This window comes from Netta rufina, assembly GCF_964035555.1.
Source record: "Netta rufina genome assembly, chromosome: Z".
Classification (NCBI taxonomy): Eukaryota; Metazoa; Chordata; class Aves; order Anseriformes; family Anatidae; genus Netta; species Netta rufina.
The window spans coordinates 7,667,303-7,686,467 of record NC_140126.1 but is presented as its reverse complement, the minus strand read 5'-3'; the positions used below and the strand labels follow the sequence as shown (position 1 = coordinate 7,686,467).

General features: G+C 36.0%; 1 protein-coding gene across 3 annotated transcripts in view; it reads left to right on the top strand.

The window, feature by feature from the left end:
* Nucleotides 1–19,165, top strand: part of ZFR (zinc finger RNA binding protein) — a 47,725-nt gene that overhangs the window by 13,206 nt on the left and 15,354 nt on the right. For 2 of the 3 annotated variants that reach the window (XM_084305403.1, XM_084305405.1), the window contains exons 3-15: nucleotides 1,255–1,537; nucleotides 4,055–4,199; nucleotides 4,982–5,200; nucleotides 6,467–6,714; nucleotides 7,717–7,908; nucleotides 10,017–10,317; nucleotides 11,181–11,374; nucleotides 11,884–12,003; nucleotides 12,954–13,099; nucleotides 13,467–13,629; nucleotides 15,156–15,361; nucleotides 15,625–15,775; nucleotides 17,217–17,358. In XM_084305403.1, coding sequence (XP_084161529.1) covers nucleotides 1,255–1,537; nucleotides 4,055–4,199; nucleotides 4,982–5,200; nucleotides 6,467–6,714; nucleotides 7,717–7,908; nucleotides 10,017–10,317; nucleotides 11,181–11,374; nucleotides 11,884–12,003; nucleotides 12,954–13,099; nucleotides 13,467–13,629; nucleotides 15,156–15,361; nucleotides 15,625–15,775; nucleotides 17,217–17,358 — 2,510 coding nt within the window. The remainder of the gene's footprint in view (nucleotides 1–1,254; nucleotides 1,538–4,054; nucleotides 4,200–4,981; nucleotides 5,201–6,466; nucleotides 6,715–7,716; nucleotides 7,909–10,016; nucleotides 10,318–11,180; nucleotides 11,375–11,883; nucleotides 12,004–12,953; nucleotides 13,100–13,466; nucleotides 13,630–15,155; nucleotides 15,362–15,624; nucleotides 15,776–17,216; nucleotides 17,359–19,165) is intronic. The other variant, XM_084305404.1, reaches the window with a different exon arrangement.

The following is a 19,165-nucleotide window of genomic DNA, read 5'->3' as shown; positions in this document are numbered from 1 at the left end:
GAGAATATTGCTGTCTTTTGGAAAAACTGTTGTGACTTTTTGTTCTTTCTGGTTTTGAATATAACCATTTTTCAATTCCACTTTGTCACTGGTTTTCTTTCAAGTGAATATAGTTTCTATTTTATTTAAAATAGTGGCTATTATCTCCTCGATGGACATGGAATTGAGTTTGAATTAGCTTGTAGTAGTTCTATGGAGATGTAAAACCCTATATAGATTCTTAAGTATTATTGGACTGTACTAGAAGCGTACAAAAAATCAGAATAACCACTGAATCCCCATTTCATATCGTTGTTCCAGATAATGATATTTTGCCCAGTTTGTTTTATTTGTTTAAAAAGCAAAAGCACTATTGTAAGCTTTTAATCGTAATGGGTACAGAAGTAAGTAACATCAATTTCTGTTAAAATAATTAAACCTATTATTAATTTTCTGTTTCCACAGTTAGTAATTACTCATTCTTAGTAAATAGAGGCACATTAATGTCCTACCTGCAAATATTAGAAAGGCACATTAGGCACAGCGTGTGCCTGGAAGATTGCCAGAACTCTGGTGGCAGTCTTCTTGCTTGATTTGGCTGTCTTTTGATGATGCTTCATGTGGTGAGGCAGTGTATTCCTGTGCAAGTGTGGCCAGTATTTTATAATTCTAAACTTTAGTGGGAAAAGCCTGATATTAGAGGTATGTTTTGAAGTGTGTCTGCCTTAACTTTTAGAGTTCTGAGCTAATTTTCATGGAAGTCTTTAAAAGCTCATACCTTTAATATGATTTACTGAAAAACTTTTCATTTACTGTGCAAGTGCAGGTCAATAATGAGCTGTCATAGAAAAGTAGTATTTTTCTTAATTTGACAGGTGGTTTTATTGAAGAACTAATGAAGCACATATAAACTTGTCAGATATTAAAAGATAATGGTTTAAAACATTGAGTGAAAGACTTCTGTTCCACTGCTTCAGAAAAAAAACAACCACAAAACCAACCCACAAACCTTCTCTAAGAAGAAAGTAATCAGCCACTTGATACTTCTATATCCACAGAAACTTCAAAATAATATACTCTTGTTTATTTTTTTTTTGAGAGAGTGGAAAAGAGGTAATACTAGCCATTGAAGTGTATACATAGGTAGATAGCCATTCCTGTTTTGTTTGTAGAACAGACAAGTATTGATCAAATCCAGGATTTTGAAATGTTTACGTGTGAGCTTAATATGTTGAATTAATCTAATTATTTACTTACTGTCTTTCTCCCGTGTAGCCAGCAGCCTGCTTCGGGTGTAGCCTATTCCCATCCAACCACAGTTGCTAGCTACACTGTCCACCAGGCCCCAGTCGCTGCTCACACGGTTACTGCAGCCTATGCCCCAGCAGCAGCTACAGTTGCAGTAGCCAGGCCTGCTCCAGTAGCTGTCGCAGCTGCTGCAACAGCTGCTGCATATGGAGGCTACCCAACAGCACACACAGCTACAGATTATGGTTACACACAGAGGCAACAAGAAGCTCCACCACCCCCACCTCCTGTCACTACACAGAATTACCAGGTATGTTAAAAAAAAAAAAAAATACTCTGTTTAATGGTTTTTAGTGGTTTTTAAATTACATGTTAAAAAATGGTTTTTAAATTACATGTTAAAAAGAAGAGGCCTGTGATGAAGAGAATGTGATGGTATTTGTATTTTTTTTTCCTTCTGTGAATCACAGCATGAATACAACACAAATTACTCAGCAACTAAAATTGATTGTGTGAAGTGACTGCAGTCTCGTGGCCCACATAGAGAATTATCAGCAGTACTACTGTGAGATCTAAGACGTTCACACAATAGTGAACTGACATTTACCTCCAAGTGATTTTGTGAACTGCTGCTGAGAAAAGTAGTGCTGTCTTGGCTAGCCTAAATGTTCAAGTAGCATGTGTTAAATTAGGTCATGGAACTGACTTAGCTGACAGAAATGTTTCAATAAAATTTTTCAGTGGGAGGTAGAAATTGTTCTCTCATCAGATTCTTGGGTGCCACAGGAGTTGCAGCAGCAAACATAAGAGGACAGAAGATTGCCATAGGAGAGAAAGCACCCTTTTTCCTCTCTGCACTAGTGAGGTCACTGCCTAACCTTGTGTGACTACAGACTGCCACAAAAAGGAACTGTTTCTCTATTTTCATTTTTCCCGGTTTTCTGTTGACACTTCCTTGTGTTGAGTCCAGAAGTTGTCAGCACTCAGGTGGGTCAGTTCAGGAAAAGGATCCCGTAGAAAAATAACCAATGAAAAAAGGAGGATCTTTCCATGGGATTGATAAGCTGAGTTAAATCTGTTTGCCTCTGCACAGTTACGATGTCAGTGCAAGAGGTAAAGGTGCGATGACACAAGGCTGTGAGGAGTGGTTTATTGGTACCTCAAATAATTTCCCATTCTTGCAGTGGCTTAAACGTAGTATGACAGCATCCTGTTACTGAATCATATTCCTCCTCAGTTAACGAATAAATAAACATGCAGTATAAATCAGAATGCTTTATCAGTTTTGCAGCTGGAATAGTTCAGTCTGCAGAGGTCATCTTGGGACTTTATAACATACGTGTTTACTCCTGTTCAGTTTTTAGAAGAGAGTTAGAAGTTGCAATTTTTCCTGTCTGTCTAGATTCACATAATACAGGTGTATAAGCACATCAATATCCTAGCTCATTGGTTTAGATCGGGCATTTTAGATGCAGAAAGAGTGGGGGTTTTACGTGGCCAGGTAGTTTTCCATTGGAAATGTGAGCTTTATTTGTATTTTTAACAGTGTTTTTTCTAGATTAGCATTAATTAGTCCACGTCTTCAGTGGATATCTCTAGGCTGGTGTGTTTATGCACAGGAATTTTATAAATTTTGTGACATGGCTCATTTAAAATTTGCATTTACTAATGAGGCAGAGGATGTTGAAATAGTATGTCCCATGTAATGTCCTTAATATATTAGTTATAAAATTATCAAGGCGTTATATAAATTCTAATTAGTAGTTTTGTTTGTTTAAAAGGATGGTAGTGTTGTTCTGTGTTATCAGTTTTTTTTGTCCAGTTTTCAGAATTTGTTAGATACAGTAATGCATTGTATGTAACCTAGGAGTCCTTCCAGTTGGGTGTATACTCACAAGGTCGTTAAGGTAGTCAGTTACAAGATATATTCAGACAGATAAGAGGGTCACCTAAATTAAAGAGAAAAACAATTCCATTTTATGGAGTTGGATGGAAGAGAGTATTGTTATATTTCTTGGAAATGAAATTTCATGTGTCAGTAGACTTCAGCTAATGTAGTTCATGTGTTGCTACCCACTAGTCAGTCAGTTAGTCACACTTTACCATAAATATGATAAGGATGAGAAAATACACGTACATGCATATAGTGGTTTCCAGGATTACCTCTTCTAAGCTTACTTACCATCTTCTTAGTTTTGGCCGTGTTGAATAGACTATTTGCCTTGCCCGTCTAGACTAGTTATGGTTCCCTCATGGAACAGTTGATATGTCAAAAAAAGAAGAAAGCTTGAAAAGTGTCACTTCCACATTCTAAAAAATACAACCAAGAAAAAATATTCTTGATTATGGGATTTGAAAGGCAAATATATGGTGATGTTTTTAACTATGTGACTTTTTTGTTTATGGAAGTCACATTTTGTGGAGATCACAAAATTGTTGTTTTTTCCTTCATATATTTTAGGAATTTGATATAGTCCCTGTGAAAAAAACTACAGAAACCAGTTGCTTTTCAGTTACAAAAATAGTGTGGAAGGGAAAGTGATTTAGAAACATGAGGTTAATTTCTATATTAAGTCTGAAATTACCAGGATTGTCTTTTGTATGGAACTATTTGTGAACAAATTTAATAATTTAATTTCTTTAATGCATATATCTACATATATTGTCTCCATAAATATATATCTATTAAATATCTCCTTTAGTATAGACTAGCAGGAAATATGTTTTGTTTTTTTTTTGACACTCTAATGATCTTTATTACTCTAGATACCTTATTTTAAGGAGAAAATTACTATTTTCTTTTTTCTTTTTTTTTTTAAATTTTTAGGATTCCTACTCATATGTTCGATCTACTGCCCCAGCTGTAGCTTATGACAGCAAACAATACTATCAACAGCCAACAGCAACTGCTGCGGCTGTGGCTGCTGCTGCCCAGCCTCAACCTTCAGTAGCTGAATCATACTACCAGACAGGTGGGTTGCATCCTTCCAGCTCCTGTCATTATATAGTATGGGTAATACATTAATGCCTTAAAAATATGTCTTTGAACATAACACATTACCTAGATTTTTTTGTTAGTTTTCTCATGTATTTCTCGCCAATATGTAGAAGTATATGCTGCATCTAGAACTTGAACGTTACTGGGACATTGCTGTAAGCAACTGTCTTTGAGTTTTGGATTGTTATTAAATGCACACAAAACATACTTCTAGGCAAACGCTATGCTGATTTGTCTAGAAAGTTTGCTGAACTAGGTACAAATAGTCAATGATGGGTTCGTATGATAATTTGGTTAGACTTCATTTGTAATTCTGTGGTTACTTAATGATATATGTAGTTCTTTAATTATTGGTATCATGGCTGCTACTAAGTGTATTTTTTTTTTTTTACATTAGTGAGAAGTAATATAAAGGTTTAGATGTTATTTGGCTGAGTATATTCCACTGAGTAAAACCACTGAATGAGAAGGTCATTTGAGAACGTGACAGCGTAGTAAAAATAAATAAATAAATCTGAGGCTTACTAATGTGACCTAAGACATAATTACACAGTTGTGTGTTACACAATTGCACAATATGTAACCATGACTGTTAAAGTAGTAATAATAGTAATAAAGGAACTAACCAAAAAAAACACCTCCCCTTGTTACATTTAATTCCCAGAATTATTAGGTATTAAGCATTACTTAATATGGTTTACACTGCATTCAACTAAAGCCTATCTAAGTTTGTATACTTCTGTTTTCTATATTTAGCTCCAAAAGCAGGATATAGCCAAGGGGCAACTCAATATACTCAAGCTCAACAAACGCGACAAGTGACAGCTATAAAACCTGCAACCCCAAGTCCAGCAACAACTACGTTTTCTATATATCCAGTATCCTCTACTGTGCAGCCAGTAGCAGCTGCAGCTACTGTTGTTCCATCCTATACTCAAAGTGCAACATACAGTACAACAGCGGTTACTTACTCTGGTAAGGGTTTTGCATATTATGCTGCTGGGATCTTTGCAATTGTTACAGAAGATTACAGGATTTAAATACTCTGAACATTTGTGTTCAATTACATCATAGTCTACTGAGAATTGTCAACCAGTTACATCAAAATGTTTTGCCAGTATAATGATTTATCTTTAAAAGAGTTTCGATGATCAAGTATGCCTATTTTGTTACATGTGAAACTATAGAAAGTATTAGCAGTGGTATGTGCACCGTGTTCTGTGACTTGCTATGAGATTTGGAGGGGAAATATGGGGGGTTTGAAAAGAATGAAGAGACATGTCCACACAAATAAAACCCAGGGAAACTGGAAGAGAGCATGATACTACCAAACAACAGAGAGGATTTATATTTATCCAATATAAATCTTGTAATTTGGGGATGTATTGGCCCAAAATGGGGGGAGAATGGGTGCTAAAAAAATAACGAAACCACTTTCCTTTAAACCTTAGGGGTCCAAATCCTAGTTAAAGGTGAAAAGAAAATTAAGGTGTATAGCCAGATGGTGATCAACTGGCATGTTATAGCTACCTTGAAGTCTCTTGTTTTCTATTTAAAAAGGAATTTTAAAGGGACTTCCTTGAAAGAGAACTTGATCAGAGGATTAAAATATTTGAACCAGTAGATGTAGAAAGTTTATGGGAAAACTGGCTCAAAGGTATGAAGGCCAATTTCCTTGATTTATTCAGCTTTTATACTAGAAATCAAGGAATGCATATGTCGAGTGTGCTGCAGAGGTTTTAGCAGACAAGCAGATTTGCACTAAAACAATTTAAATCACTGAAGTAGAATGTAATAGCACTAGCAGTTCTGTCTTTTCTGTTCATTTTTTTCCCCTCCCTTTACATAATTTCTGTCCTCCTTTTAATTTTGTATCTTGAACAGTGAATCTGGTTCCAAAAGACCATTCCAATTGGCTTCGAGAAATACTTTATTCTTGTTACATCATACTCCGTCTTGCCAGATGTACCAGGAATTTTCATGTATTCTTTAGGGATGCTTTGATATATCCAGCAACATAACTGTGTGTCTGCAAGGATGACAAAAAAAATATATATATTCAAATATTCCCAATACAAGTAGTATGCTGTATATTTGTGTACTGTGAAACATCAAGAAAAACTTGGAATGTGTAATGTGATATCAACAAATTGTTTATACCCCACACGCTATTACGCAGCATGCTTGTAACTACTGTGTTATGTACAGTGATGTAATATTTATTTTATTTTGATCTTTGAGGTACCTCTTATTCTGGCTATGAAGCTGCTGTGTATTCAGCTGCATCATCCTATTACCAGCAGCAGCAGCAGCAACAGAAACAGGCGGCGGCAGCAGCAGCTGCTGCTGCTGCAACAGCTGCTTGGACAGGGACCACCTTTACTAAAAAGGCACCATTCCAAAACAAGCAACTGAAACCAAAACAACCTCCCAAACCACCCCAGATCCACTACTGTGATGTTTGTAAGATCAGCTGTGCTGGACCACAGGTACCTGTATTATGTAATATTCTGCTATACGTTTTTGTTGTAATTTCTTCAGCTTAAAAAAATGACCCACTTTAGAACATTTGTTAAATTTTAAAGACCAATTCTGCAATTTTATTAAAGGAATAATTAATTAAATGAAAGTGTGTGCTATTACAGAGTTACTATGAGAAGACAAAAGATGCATCCTGTTAGCTTGTACAGAGAAGCTTCAACAATATTTTGAACTTCAGAAGTATTATAAACTATGAATTTGATTTGCTTGTTTAGCATAGCAAATGTCTTAGAAAATAAGTTTTTCAATATTACTCAATTATATACATTTTGTCAATGCTAAGCCTGAAAATTTGTTCTTCATTGTATTCCATCAATCCAGTTTAGTTTCACAGTGGGTAAAAGTGTGTAAAAAAGCACATACCAATTCACATAAGATCTGCGTGTGCTTGGCTCAACAGTTCTTTAAGTAAATATATCATTATTTCCCACCCTGTATCTCTCTAGGTTGCCATTGCTGTTATAGGAGCAAATATCAACTCCTGCATTTCATTTTCAGCACAGCTTTATGTGCTACCTTCTTTTGAATCAAACTGTTTTGCTCTCAGGATACACTTAATTAGTGTAATCATGCAGGTTGAGGCAAATGCAAATTTGAGAATAATTCAATGCAATGCAGGAAACTGCAACTGAGATACAGTTTTCTGATCATCTCAAGTTTACAGTCACAGTATCTTTAGAACTGTACTTGATTGAGAAATTGAGCAGGTAGGGGAGGAAAACCCAGACTGTATTACTTCTAACAGTGGAATTCTGGTGGAGGAGAAGAAAATTTCTTGGTCTTACAAGTGGCCTGCTTATTCTTGAGAGCATGTCATATAAAATAAAGGTTCAGAGTAGGAAGTAGTTCTTATACAAAGCATGTATTTTATGTTACATTCTATGTGTATTCATTTGAAAGATGAACAAGCAGTACAAAGGTGGTTTACTGTGTATTATTTATTTAAACAGACTTACAAAGAACACTTAGAAGGCCAGAAACACAAAAAGAAAGAAGCAGCATTAAAAGCTTCCCAGAACACCAATAACAGCAGCACTTCTGCTCGTGGAACTCAGAATCAGTTGCGCTGTGAGCTTTGCGATGTGTCTTGTACAGGAGCAGATGCGTACGCTGCCCACATCCGTGGAGCCAAACACCAGAAAGTAAGAGCTTTCTTTGTTCTTATTACACAAGTCAGTTGTATATTTTCCCCCTCATCTTAGAGGAAAGAAAATGAGCAGAAATAATTTGAATAATTTTGTTTAAAAATGTTTAGTTCTGCTTTCTGTTTCAAATGTAACTTTAAGCTCACTATTAGAAGGGCATTTTGGGGAAAGGGGGGGAAAAATACTGTCACTGCATCAATGAGGAGGGAATGTATTAAGGAAAGGGTGGAAATCATAGCATGAAGATGTAGAATAAGGTGGGGAAAAGAGTCAGTAAGTACATGCAGTGTCATGCTTGTCTTTGCTAACTCTTTCCAAAACTTTTCTTGGTAGCCAGCCTACTTGTTTGGTGCTGTGGAGTTCACAGTGTGCTTTGAAACACTGTAAGCTGAGTCAGTACCAAGGGACGGGACAATTACACATCACACCTTGGCATTTCTTGCTATCAAAATTCCTCTGTGGGAGCACAGAACAGTGCCCCACAATAGTAGACTTCATAATGAGTGTGTTTGGAGTACTTCAAGTAAGCATGCTTTCCCTGCTATCTGGGTGCAGATATGTAGGCGTGTTGGAATGAAGACTACAGGCTTCGCTGTGACCCTGTGACCTGTGTTTTGAATTTGGTCATACAATAGTAAATGGAATAGCACTGTAGTGTGTGTGTGTTTATATATTACAGATCTTTTTCATAATTTGAGCAGGATTGATGTCAGTAACAAATACAGTGTTAATATTCAGCTTTTACAGCTCTTACCCTTCTATCTCAGTGGACTGTACAAAGTGGTATCAGTAACAACATTCCTATGAAAATAAAGAAATCTCACAGTGCATTTAAAAGTTTCCTCAATATCAGTTTTGTTACTGCAAGAACAAATACAATTTAGACTAGTCTAGTGTTTTTTTTTCATAAATATGTTTAGCCATTATTTTTTTTTGTGGTGTGCCCAGTAATTGGGTAGGTATATGGAGTGTGGTATATATTAACCTCATACATGTGGATGTTTCCCCGTAGATAGTCACTGTCTACTGCTAATTTAAATTGTCATCTGTGTAAAACTGAAATCTCAAAGAAATCTCTTACTTTGACACACTATGAAGAATCCTGTACATTCTACTGCAAAAGTCATTTTGAAGAGTTGCTTAAAGTTACAGTCTGTATTCCAGTGGAGAAAATATGATTTACTTTAAAAAGGAAAAAAAAAAAAAAAAAAAAACTAAGTGTATTTGTACTGTTGTATGCATATTATTGTCTACACATGTTTGCGTTAACGGTGTGTCTAGCAGATTTTTTTACTGCTACATTCAAATCTTTCCTAATCTTTAGCTTTCATTTTGCATGTTTGGTTTTTATGGACTGCTTGCATTTCTTTTTCAGGTGATGGTCAGCTGTTCCAAAAAAAAGCAATATTCTATCCTTAAGTACTAGACAACTAGATATCCTTAAGCACTAAGATAGAAGTTAAGACAAAGCATGTGACTCTTTGCTTTCTATGAATTTTAAGAGCTCTAAAATACCTCTCACATCCTCCTTAGTTGCCTCTGTGGATGTGCTTAACGAGAAAAACAATTACTTTGTCTAAGGAATCTCTTCGGTTTTGCTAAGTAATTTGGCTGTTCTTTCAAAATGAATATACTTAAGAGAGAGTGATCAAAAGAGAGAATCGTTGAATTAGATTTAAATAACTTTTACTTCTAAGGTGTATATTTGGAACCAAAGTAATTTAATTTACTGTGCTTTTTGAAGAGAAGAAAAAGCAACCAAGCAGCAGAACAGTGACATTAGAACAGTTTGAGCAAAATCCTTCCTTCAGTTTTATGGGCCTTTCAATTTATTGGCTTTCTCATCCACATAGCTTTTGGAGTAAATGCTGAATTTGCGATGGAAATAAGCAATCTGAGATGACACTTAACTATTTCCTTCTTACAGATGACAAAAACTTCTACATGTTCTTTTTTTTTTTTTTTTTTTTTTTTGCCCAAATCACTTGATTTTTTTTTTTGGGCATCATATTAATGTTTGCATTACAGCTTCAATAACCTATAACAAGTTATTTTTTTTCTGGTTGTCCCAGGAACATTATATGAATTTCTCTTTATTTTTATAGGTAGTAAAATTGCACACAAAACTTGGCAAACCCATTCCTTCAACTGAACCAAATGTGGTTACCCAGGCAACTTCCTCAACATCCACATCTGCTTCCAAACCAGCTGCATCTGCTTCAAATATAGCAACTAGCAGCAGTACTGTGAACTCCTCTGTTGCATCCTCTGCAGTGAAAATTCTTACTCCCATGACAAACACACCACTTAACACGGCGTCCAACAACAAAACAACTTCACCTGCTGCTAATATAGCTGTAAAGAAAATATCTACACCGAAAATAAACTTTGTTGGCAAGTACAGAAGTCAGTCTTTATTTTGAAACCTAACCTATTCCATATTTTTTTTAAAGATCTTAGTGTAGCAAATGCAAATGTATTTAGTTAACCATGCATGACTAATAAATGATAGCTGAAGATAAAAATGCATATAAAAGTTTTGCTTCACAATTCATGGTGTTTCCTGACCTGTTGTCTCCACCTGACCTTTCCTGGAGGCTTCTTCCTCTTTCATGAGTGTTTTGGTTTCTTACATAGTAGCTGATGGAGTATTGCAGTTTATAATCCAGTTGGTCCTAATTTTAGTTTACAGTTTGGGCTGCCAAGGCAGGCAGGCCAGTTAATAACTGGACAACTGAAACATCCGTATAACAGTGGAAGTGTAACATGGAAGCTTTTGAAATGAGCTTGATAGACATACAGAGATAGGAAGCAACTGTTCTGAAATAAGCTATCCTCCTCTTGAGGGAGAAACCTATGCAGTTGCAACATTGAGAGCGTAGTACCTTTGCTAATATGCAAATTATGTGGTTTTAAAACATGTTTTTGGATCCATTTACAAAAAGATTTGATGATGACAAGAGACTATTACAATGTCTTTGTCCCTTTCAGTCTCACCCATTTTGAAAAATCATGAAAGTGAATGATGAAAATCATGTAAAGCAGTAGGTTTTTGTGCTAAAACTAATATTAAACGTTTAAAACAAACTCAAATGTTTTCAAACTTATTAAAAAAAACAAGACTGTTTAATTATAGTTTTAATATGTTTAAGTTTTACCTTGTTTTAGAAGACTGATAAAGCTTTGGCCAGAACATTGATATTTGTACATCATGTGTAATCACGTTCTCATTTTATGGAAGTTAAAAATTTTAATGTTTTGATTTGTAGGTGGTAATAAACTTCAGACAACAGGTATTAAAGTGGAAGATACGAAGTCAGCAGAAATTGTTAAAACAGCTCCTGTTGCCATGGTACAAACACAGGAAATAAAACAGGAAGTAAAAACTGAACCGGTGACTCCTACAACTCTTGCTGCCTTGCAAAGTGATGTCCAGCCAGTGGGCCATGACTATGTGGAGGAGGTATTGATACAAAAATGTGTATTTTAACTATTTCAGTGAAAATTTGTTCATCATGAAACAAGGCATTGAACCTGCAAAGGCTTGTGCAAATGTTCACGTTTTTGTATTGTGTATGTTTTGAGCAGAGTGGGGCACTCTTCATGTTGGTGGTATGAGATGTGGATGAAATTACTAGAACCAGAATCTGATGTAAATTTTTCATTATTTGCAGGTTTACAATTATGAATTTCAACTCAGTATGTTCAGGTTGAAGTTTAAAGCTGTGTGCTCATTGGAATGGAAGAACTCTTTTCGTTACGGAGCACAATGGTGTCTCTGGCAGAAGTGAAAGTTCTAGTTTGCCTTCTTTTAGTTATTGTGTGAACTTTAATTTACCATATGTTGAGTAGACAGTATCCAATGTCACTAAATTAAAATAATTTTTACATCACTTTTGGGTTTAAAACAAGAAACAAAAACAGCAACAACAACAAAACCCACAAAAACAACTGTTAAACTTTATTTTCCAGGTAAGAAATGATGAAGGAAAGGTGATCCGCTTTCACTGTAAACTTTGTGAATGCAGTTTTAATGATCCTAATGCCAAGGAGATGCACTTAAAAGGGAGGCGGCACAGACTTCAGTATAAGGTTAGTTAAAATGTTGATGCTGCTATACGAAAATCCACTAGATGACAGCTGACTAATTGCACGGTCTTACATTTAAAGAATAGCTAAGTACTCTGAGTGAACAGCACATTAAAGAAGGTAGAGAAATGCATTCACTTTCTAGTTGATTTTCTTCACAGAATAGTCTTCAAAGTAGTAAGGCAGACTATAAAACTGCATTTTGAATTTGTTTTTTTTTAAACATTTTGAATGTTGCTTTTGGGAACCTTTGCAACATTAAAATATGGTACAACATATGCAAGCAACGGTAGGTTCTTTTGTGTTGTTTACCATTAATTTCAAACAGTGTAAAAGAACAGTGCTTAATATTTGGGCAGGATAGACCACATAAACCTTTTGTGAAGACACTTGATAAACAAGCGTTGGAGCTCTTTTTCCAGTCCTGGATGGAAAGCCACCTGTATTGACATATGGTGTGCATTTTGATTATTATGAGCAATGTAAGAAGAATCCACTGTGGTCTCAGGAGATGTAACTAACTTGTGTAATCGTGAAAGGGATGAAAGAAGAGAATTGCTGGAAAAATGTATTCAGTAACTCATGCCTGTACATCTGTATGAGGTACCTTTCAGGAATAGGGTGTCAAAAAGCACACAGTAGGTGTGAGGAGATTTTTTTTCAGGCTACAGAATAGTCACCCAGCTACAGAACGAACAGCAAATTACTTGGTGTTTCATGTAACATTTTAATCTTAAGTAACTTTGTTCTTGATGTAGGTAAAGAGGGGATTCATTCTATTTGTAATAAGTTATTTCTTTAAAATACTGGATAGCTATTTTTCTTCAACTACTCATTCAGTGTAGTTCGGAAACTGCATTTTACTCCCCTGTTGAGCATTCCAGAAAAAAGTCTGTAATTTTGAGATGGCAAGAGGTAAACCAACATTTCATTCGTTTTTTTTTCTGAACTAGAAAAAAGTAAATCCAGATCTACAAGTAGAAGTAAAACCCAGTATTCGAGCAAGAAAAATCCAAGAAGAAAAGATGAGGAAACAGATGCAGAAAGAAGAATACTGGAGAAGGCGAGAAGAGGAGGAACGCTGGAGGATGGAAATGAGGTAATGTGTTGTTTTATCGATAAATGAGACAAAGCTGCAGTCAGATTAAAACTAACTCTGCTTCTGTGGTTATTTCTTTTAAATGATGTGGGAACTCTGTACTGTCTTGTTTTAAATTAAATTGTCGTTAACTCACTGGGGTTTTCATTTGCTAGTGTTGGAGCCCTCTGAGGAATGTGGACTTACTAGAATTACTTTGCTATAAACAAACTCACTTTCAAAAAGCCATTCATTTTTATTTACCCTCTGGAATTCTCTGGTATTTGCACAATTACTAGAAGGGAGTGAGTTAGTACATCCAAGAATTCTTTTAGAATGTTTGGAAATACTAACATCTATGTAAAGAGAATTCTTTGATGCCCTTCAGGCGATATGAAGAAGACATGTACTGGAGGAGAATGGAGGAAGAGCAGCATCACTGGGATGACCGTCGCAGAATACCAGATGGAGGATATCCTCATGGTCTTCCAGGACCTCTAGGCCTGCTGGGAGTTAGACCAGGAATGCCTCCTCAGCCCCAAGGACCAGCTGTGAGTTTAACTTGAGGAGAAGAAATTAAATCTTACTTACCAGGAGGCACAGTTAAGGGCTATAAATTATTCAGTGCTGAGATGTCTCCATTGTTTCTTAATAAAGGATTTGGAAAGGTGAAGAAAAAATTACATGCTAATGAAACCGTGTAGACGAACCTTTCTTCCAAAATAAGTCCACTTAATATGACAATAGGATGCCTCGAAGACAAATACTGATGCTTCTGAAATACAAGTCTTTCTGGATTTGTGTATTACTTTTATTTAGTTCGCATTATACAACATTATCTTCTTGATCTTTAAAGGTCCCTTCCAACCCAAACCATTCTGTGATTCTATAATTGTGGGCAAATATATGTGTAAAAAGTGGTTGGATCATCAGTCCCAGAGGATAATGGTTAGTGGTGGGTCCTACTCTCCTTTGAGGTTGGTAACAAGTGGAGTACCACAGGGGTTTATCATGGAATTTGTCTCGTTTAGTACCTTATCAATCATCTGAAAGGTGATGGAGTTAGTGCATGCTCATCAGGTTTGCTGCTGATGTGAAACTTAATTGCATCAGGGTGGGGAGAACAACGTGTACCTTTGAGAACAGGATTTCCATCCAGATGGACAGAGGAATGGGCTGGCAGGAACTTCATGCAATTCTGCAAGAACAAATAGCTAGTGCTGTACTTGGGACTGAGTAACCCATTACATTGGTGCAGGCTGGGGAATGACAGGCTGGGTAGCAGAGCTGCTAAAGGGAACCTGGGAATTTTGGCAGACAGTAAGTTGAACATGAGCCAGCAATGTGCCCTGCCAGCAAGGAACACCAACAGCATCCTGATCTGTATTAACAGCAGCATAATCAATAGATGATAGAAAGCAATCTGCTTTCATTAAACCCAAACTGCAATACTGCACTCAGTTTAGGGCTTTCTAGTACAAGAAAGACATAGATAAATAATAGCAGGTTCAGTGTGGGGTTACCAGAATGACTGGGGGCTGCAACACACGTGCTGTGTGGAGGGATCTAGCCACTGGCAAGAGAGGTTCAGACCACATACAGGAAGTAACTTTTTCACAGAGATGTTGTGCAGTCTCCATCTTTTGCATTTTTCAAGGCATGACTGGATAAATCCCTGAGCAATGTGATCTGATCTTATAGCTGACGGTGGTTTGCACAGAAAGTTTGACTAGAGACCCCCTGAGGCACCTTGCTATTTGAATTCTTCTTTCTATAACAGCAACTATAGATACCTTGTTTTGCAGCAGTGAATAAGTATGCAAGTATTTCCCATTTAATAAAAAGACAATAGATACTTATTTTGGGGGAGAGGAGTACTTTGGATCTAGAGATTTCATAATTGGTTTTATTTTGATACAGCTTATCTTTCTTCAAACGTGATTGTTTGTGAGCAGTGTAAGTTGTTAAATACATCTCAGTTCATGTTTTGTTACATTTCAGTCATTTGAGGCTTGAATATTCTGTGAACTTTGAAATGTTGTCACATTTCAGAAATACACTTTTTTTCTCTGTTTAGCCTGTACGCCGCCCTGACTCCTCTGACGACCGCTACGTGATGACCAAACACGCAGCAATATATCCAACAGAGGAGGAACTTCAGGCAGTCCAAAAAATTGTTTCTATTACTGAGCGTGCTTTGAAACTTGTTTCTGACAATATGACCGACCATGAAAAAAACAAGAGCAAAGAGGGAGATGATAAAAAAGATGGCAGTAAAGACAGGTATTTTTATTTTTTAAGAAATTCACCTTTTGTTTCTAAAATCTTACGGTTTTCCTTGTACTGTTTTCAGTGCTTCCTGGGGTCCTGTTCTGTTCAGGTTTTTATACCTGACTAAGTAAATTTTGATGAGGACTGTGTCCTCAAGAGTATGTGGAATATTCCTATTCCATTTTGTTTTTCTGTCTGCAGGACTAGCTTTAAAATTTTAATACTACTTTAAATACTATTTTAAATGCAACTTCTGACTATAATTTACTTCACAGAGCTCTGAAAGGAGTTTTACGGGTAGGTGTTTTGGCTAAAGGTTTGCTGCTCCGTGGAGACAGGAATGTCAATCTTGTTTTGTTATGTGCTGAGAAGCCTTCAAAGATGTTACTCAGTCGTATTGCTGAAAGTCTTCCCAAACAACTTGCAGTAAGTACAGTTCAGATTCTTTCATCTGATTTTTTTTTTTAAGTTTCTGTGTAAAAAAAAAAAATAATAATAATAATAATAATAATTAAAAACATCTGTCCAAGTCATGTGTCTGCAGGGCTGACTACTGCATTCCATAGCTCAAGTTGAATTTCTTCTGTTTTGCTGAGTGTTTCCATCTGAATTCAGTGACCACGCTGCATGTTTTGCTTTCTGTACATTGTGTTTACAAGTGTCTAAGTGTCTAGGTGTTTATGCTAGTGGTGTAGTATTAATCATCATTTAATAGACTTCATTTGATTGGAAAACAAAAACGAGCAGAAGATGACTTTCTGTTGTCCAGTTACCACCAGTGACAGAGGTAATTTGTGCAGTGTTACAGAAAGCTTACTGCTTTAGGGTCAAAGTTCTCCATTAATGCCAGTCTGCTTCCAGTACGTATGCTTCGTAGTTCCACAGTTAACAAATTAAGTTTTGTAGCTTCTTAATGTGGCACCATTCTTAAAAGTTACCAAAAAATAAAAAGGCTGTCTTAGACCATTCAGTGGAACGCATATAAACTATTTGCTATATTCCTATAACAAATGAATATTGAGTCTTTAACTCCATTGCTCCCTACTGAAAAAAAGCCTGCCCACCATCATTATAGAAAGGTTTCTTGTGGCACCAGTGTTTCAGTACAGTCTGGTAAATTGCTCAGCAGAATCAGTGGCATGGTAGAAGCATTAGCAGGATCAGATTAATTAGGAAATAGTCTTGGGTCCTGCTCAAAGTAATAAAGCAAGAAAAGCTGAAAATTGCTCATCCTGGTCTGTCTTTGTAGAGAACTGGCTTCTAGTTTGTAAAACGAGATGACAGTTTCCTACAGCTTCTTCTTGAGATATTTAGAACTATTAAATCAGTAGCAAGAAGAAATGCAGAGTAATCTTTGTTCTCGTCTGAAGATGTGACAGCCAGGTATAAAATGTGCCTAGCAGTACCCAACCTCTAAATGAGAGCTGGAAGGAGGAGAATCACCGAGGCTTTGTCTTTAAAAAAGACTCGTATGTTTGACCAGGAATAATACCCAACTGACATTTCAAGTGGCACTGAGGCTTTTCTTTCTTTTAAATGCTGTCCAAATTTATGCTGTGTAATTTACTTTGCATATGAATTTCCTATATGGGTAGTTTTTCCTCTTTCTTTTGCGTGCTTGGTGACTGCTGTGTGTTTTCATTAATGATTTGATAACAGTAAGTCAGTTCACAGATCTATGTGCATCTACATGTTTATACGTTTTTTTTTAATTGCATATACTGTGACCTCTTTGAATACAGAGGTATTTGCTTCATATAATTAATGCTGCATTTCTGTCTTTCTGTTAAAAAGACTACATTGAAGTCCATTTTCTTCTCCATACTTTTATTGTTGCTGATAGAAATCTCTGTTTCCCAATATTTAGGTAATAAGTACTGAGAAATATGATATCAAGTGTGCAGTCCCAGAAGCAGCAATAATTTTAAATTCATATGTGGAACCCAAAATGCAAGTTACTATCACGCTGACATCTCCAGTCGTTCGGGAGGAGAACATGAGGGATGGAGGTTGGGAAGTTGTTAAAAACGTTACTTCTTTCTTATGTATTTTATATGTTTATCTATTCTGCTTAAGGTGGCATTAAGGTCCTGGAAGGTAACATGCTGGCACAACTAATACTGATTGAAACCTTGTTTTTCAACAACCAGTCTTAGTAGACAACAGTTGGTTAAAACAAATGTTTATATGATGCATTTATTTAATTTTTTGAAATTGTAACTTTATGTCCAACCTCAGCTTTCTGGAAAAGGTACAAACTTAAGTGTTTTTCCCCTCTTATAAAATAATTTGAAAAACTAAGTATTTTACAGCATGTGGCTATAAACTGGCTTTGTAGAGCAGTCTTGCCCTCAGATAAAGATTTTATCATTTTAGAAAAACAAATCATATGGTCTTGGATTTAAACCAGATCGGTATTACCGTCACTTACACTTCCAATTAGCAGTACCACTTAAAATACATTTGTGTAATAATTTTGATGGTAATGGTGCTTCTAACTTTAAAAGACAGTGCGATTTTTTCCAGCTCTCTGAGGTTGCTTCTTGGTCTGGAGTGCTTTTTTGAGTATATTTAGGCTCCTGGTATTACAATCAGTCTTCTATCCAACTGGCAAACCCAGACGAGTAGTGTAAGAAATGGCTTTGTCGTTGAGCTGAAGAAGAAGGTTGAGTTTATAAATCAATTTACATTTCTGAAGTCCACAGTTTCTCTGGTGCCAGCAGTGTTGCTTTAGGGTCTGTTCTGTAACACTTTCAAAGCTCCAAAAGCTTTTAAGCCAACAAGCATGATTAATGTCTGCAGTACATTGGTTCTTTTTATTTACGGGTCAGATAAAATTAACTTTTGTTTCCTTTTAATCCTGTATTTTCATAGTTGAAAGACATGGCAAACAGGGTTCTGGTGATTGACAATGAACCTACAAATAGGAAATCTGGTGTTAATGCTTCTCATGCAGGTTGAAAAATTGTGTTTGTTTATGTATACATGTGCTTGTGTATATACATATTTATATAAGCCACAGTTTTTTAATTTCATCTGATCATTACATGTCCTCTAAAATACTTGAGGTTTTATACTGTATTAGTAAATGTTCTGTAGCTGTGACTAGTGCATCAAAGGCAAACTGGGTTAACAAAGTCATCCTATGTAATCAGAACAAAATCAAGATGCGTTCTGTAGTTTGGATGACTTCTGAAGAGTCTTTGAGTGCTTTGTACATGACTTTTAAGCTACACATATCATACCTAACTATAAATGCTTTGTACATGTACTGTCACATCCAACCAATACTACTTGGTTTTTGGCAATTTTAAGTGTCACGTGACTTTTGGTTTGTCTGAATCAGACTTTGCATATTGCTTAAGTCCTTAAGGAATACTTTCACTTAAAAGCTTTGATTATTAAATTAGATTAATCATTAAAAGAAGTTAACCTTAAACACTATGTTAATTTCTTAGTGTACTATGCAAAAGTGCAATATTGATTCCTGCCATAATACTCAATTTCAATTGAATTTTTTCAGGCCTAAAATTTTATGATGCAGACTAAAAATAAATTTCAAATGCCTACAATCAATCCCTTAACTTATGCCCCCCAAAGGAAACAAACCTGTATTTTTGTCTGACCCACACTTGAGTTAAAATGATCGTTGTGAGTTTATTCACTGCCAAATGCAGTACTGCCTCTAGGCAAGCCAAATCAAGTTAGTTTTCTCTTCAAGACACTGAGCAGAATAAAATGGATGTGCAGTAAAGTTCACTCTTGAAACAAGAGAAAATAGAAGACTGAATTGCAAATTATTGCAGCAAAGAAAGC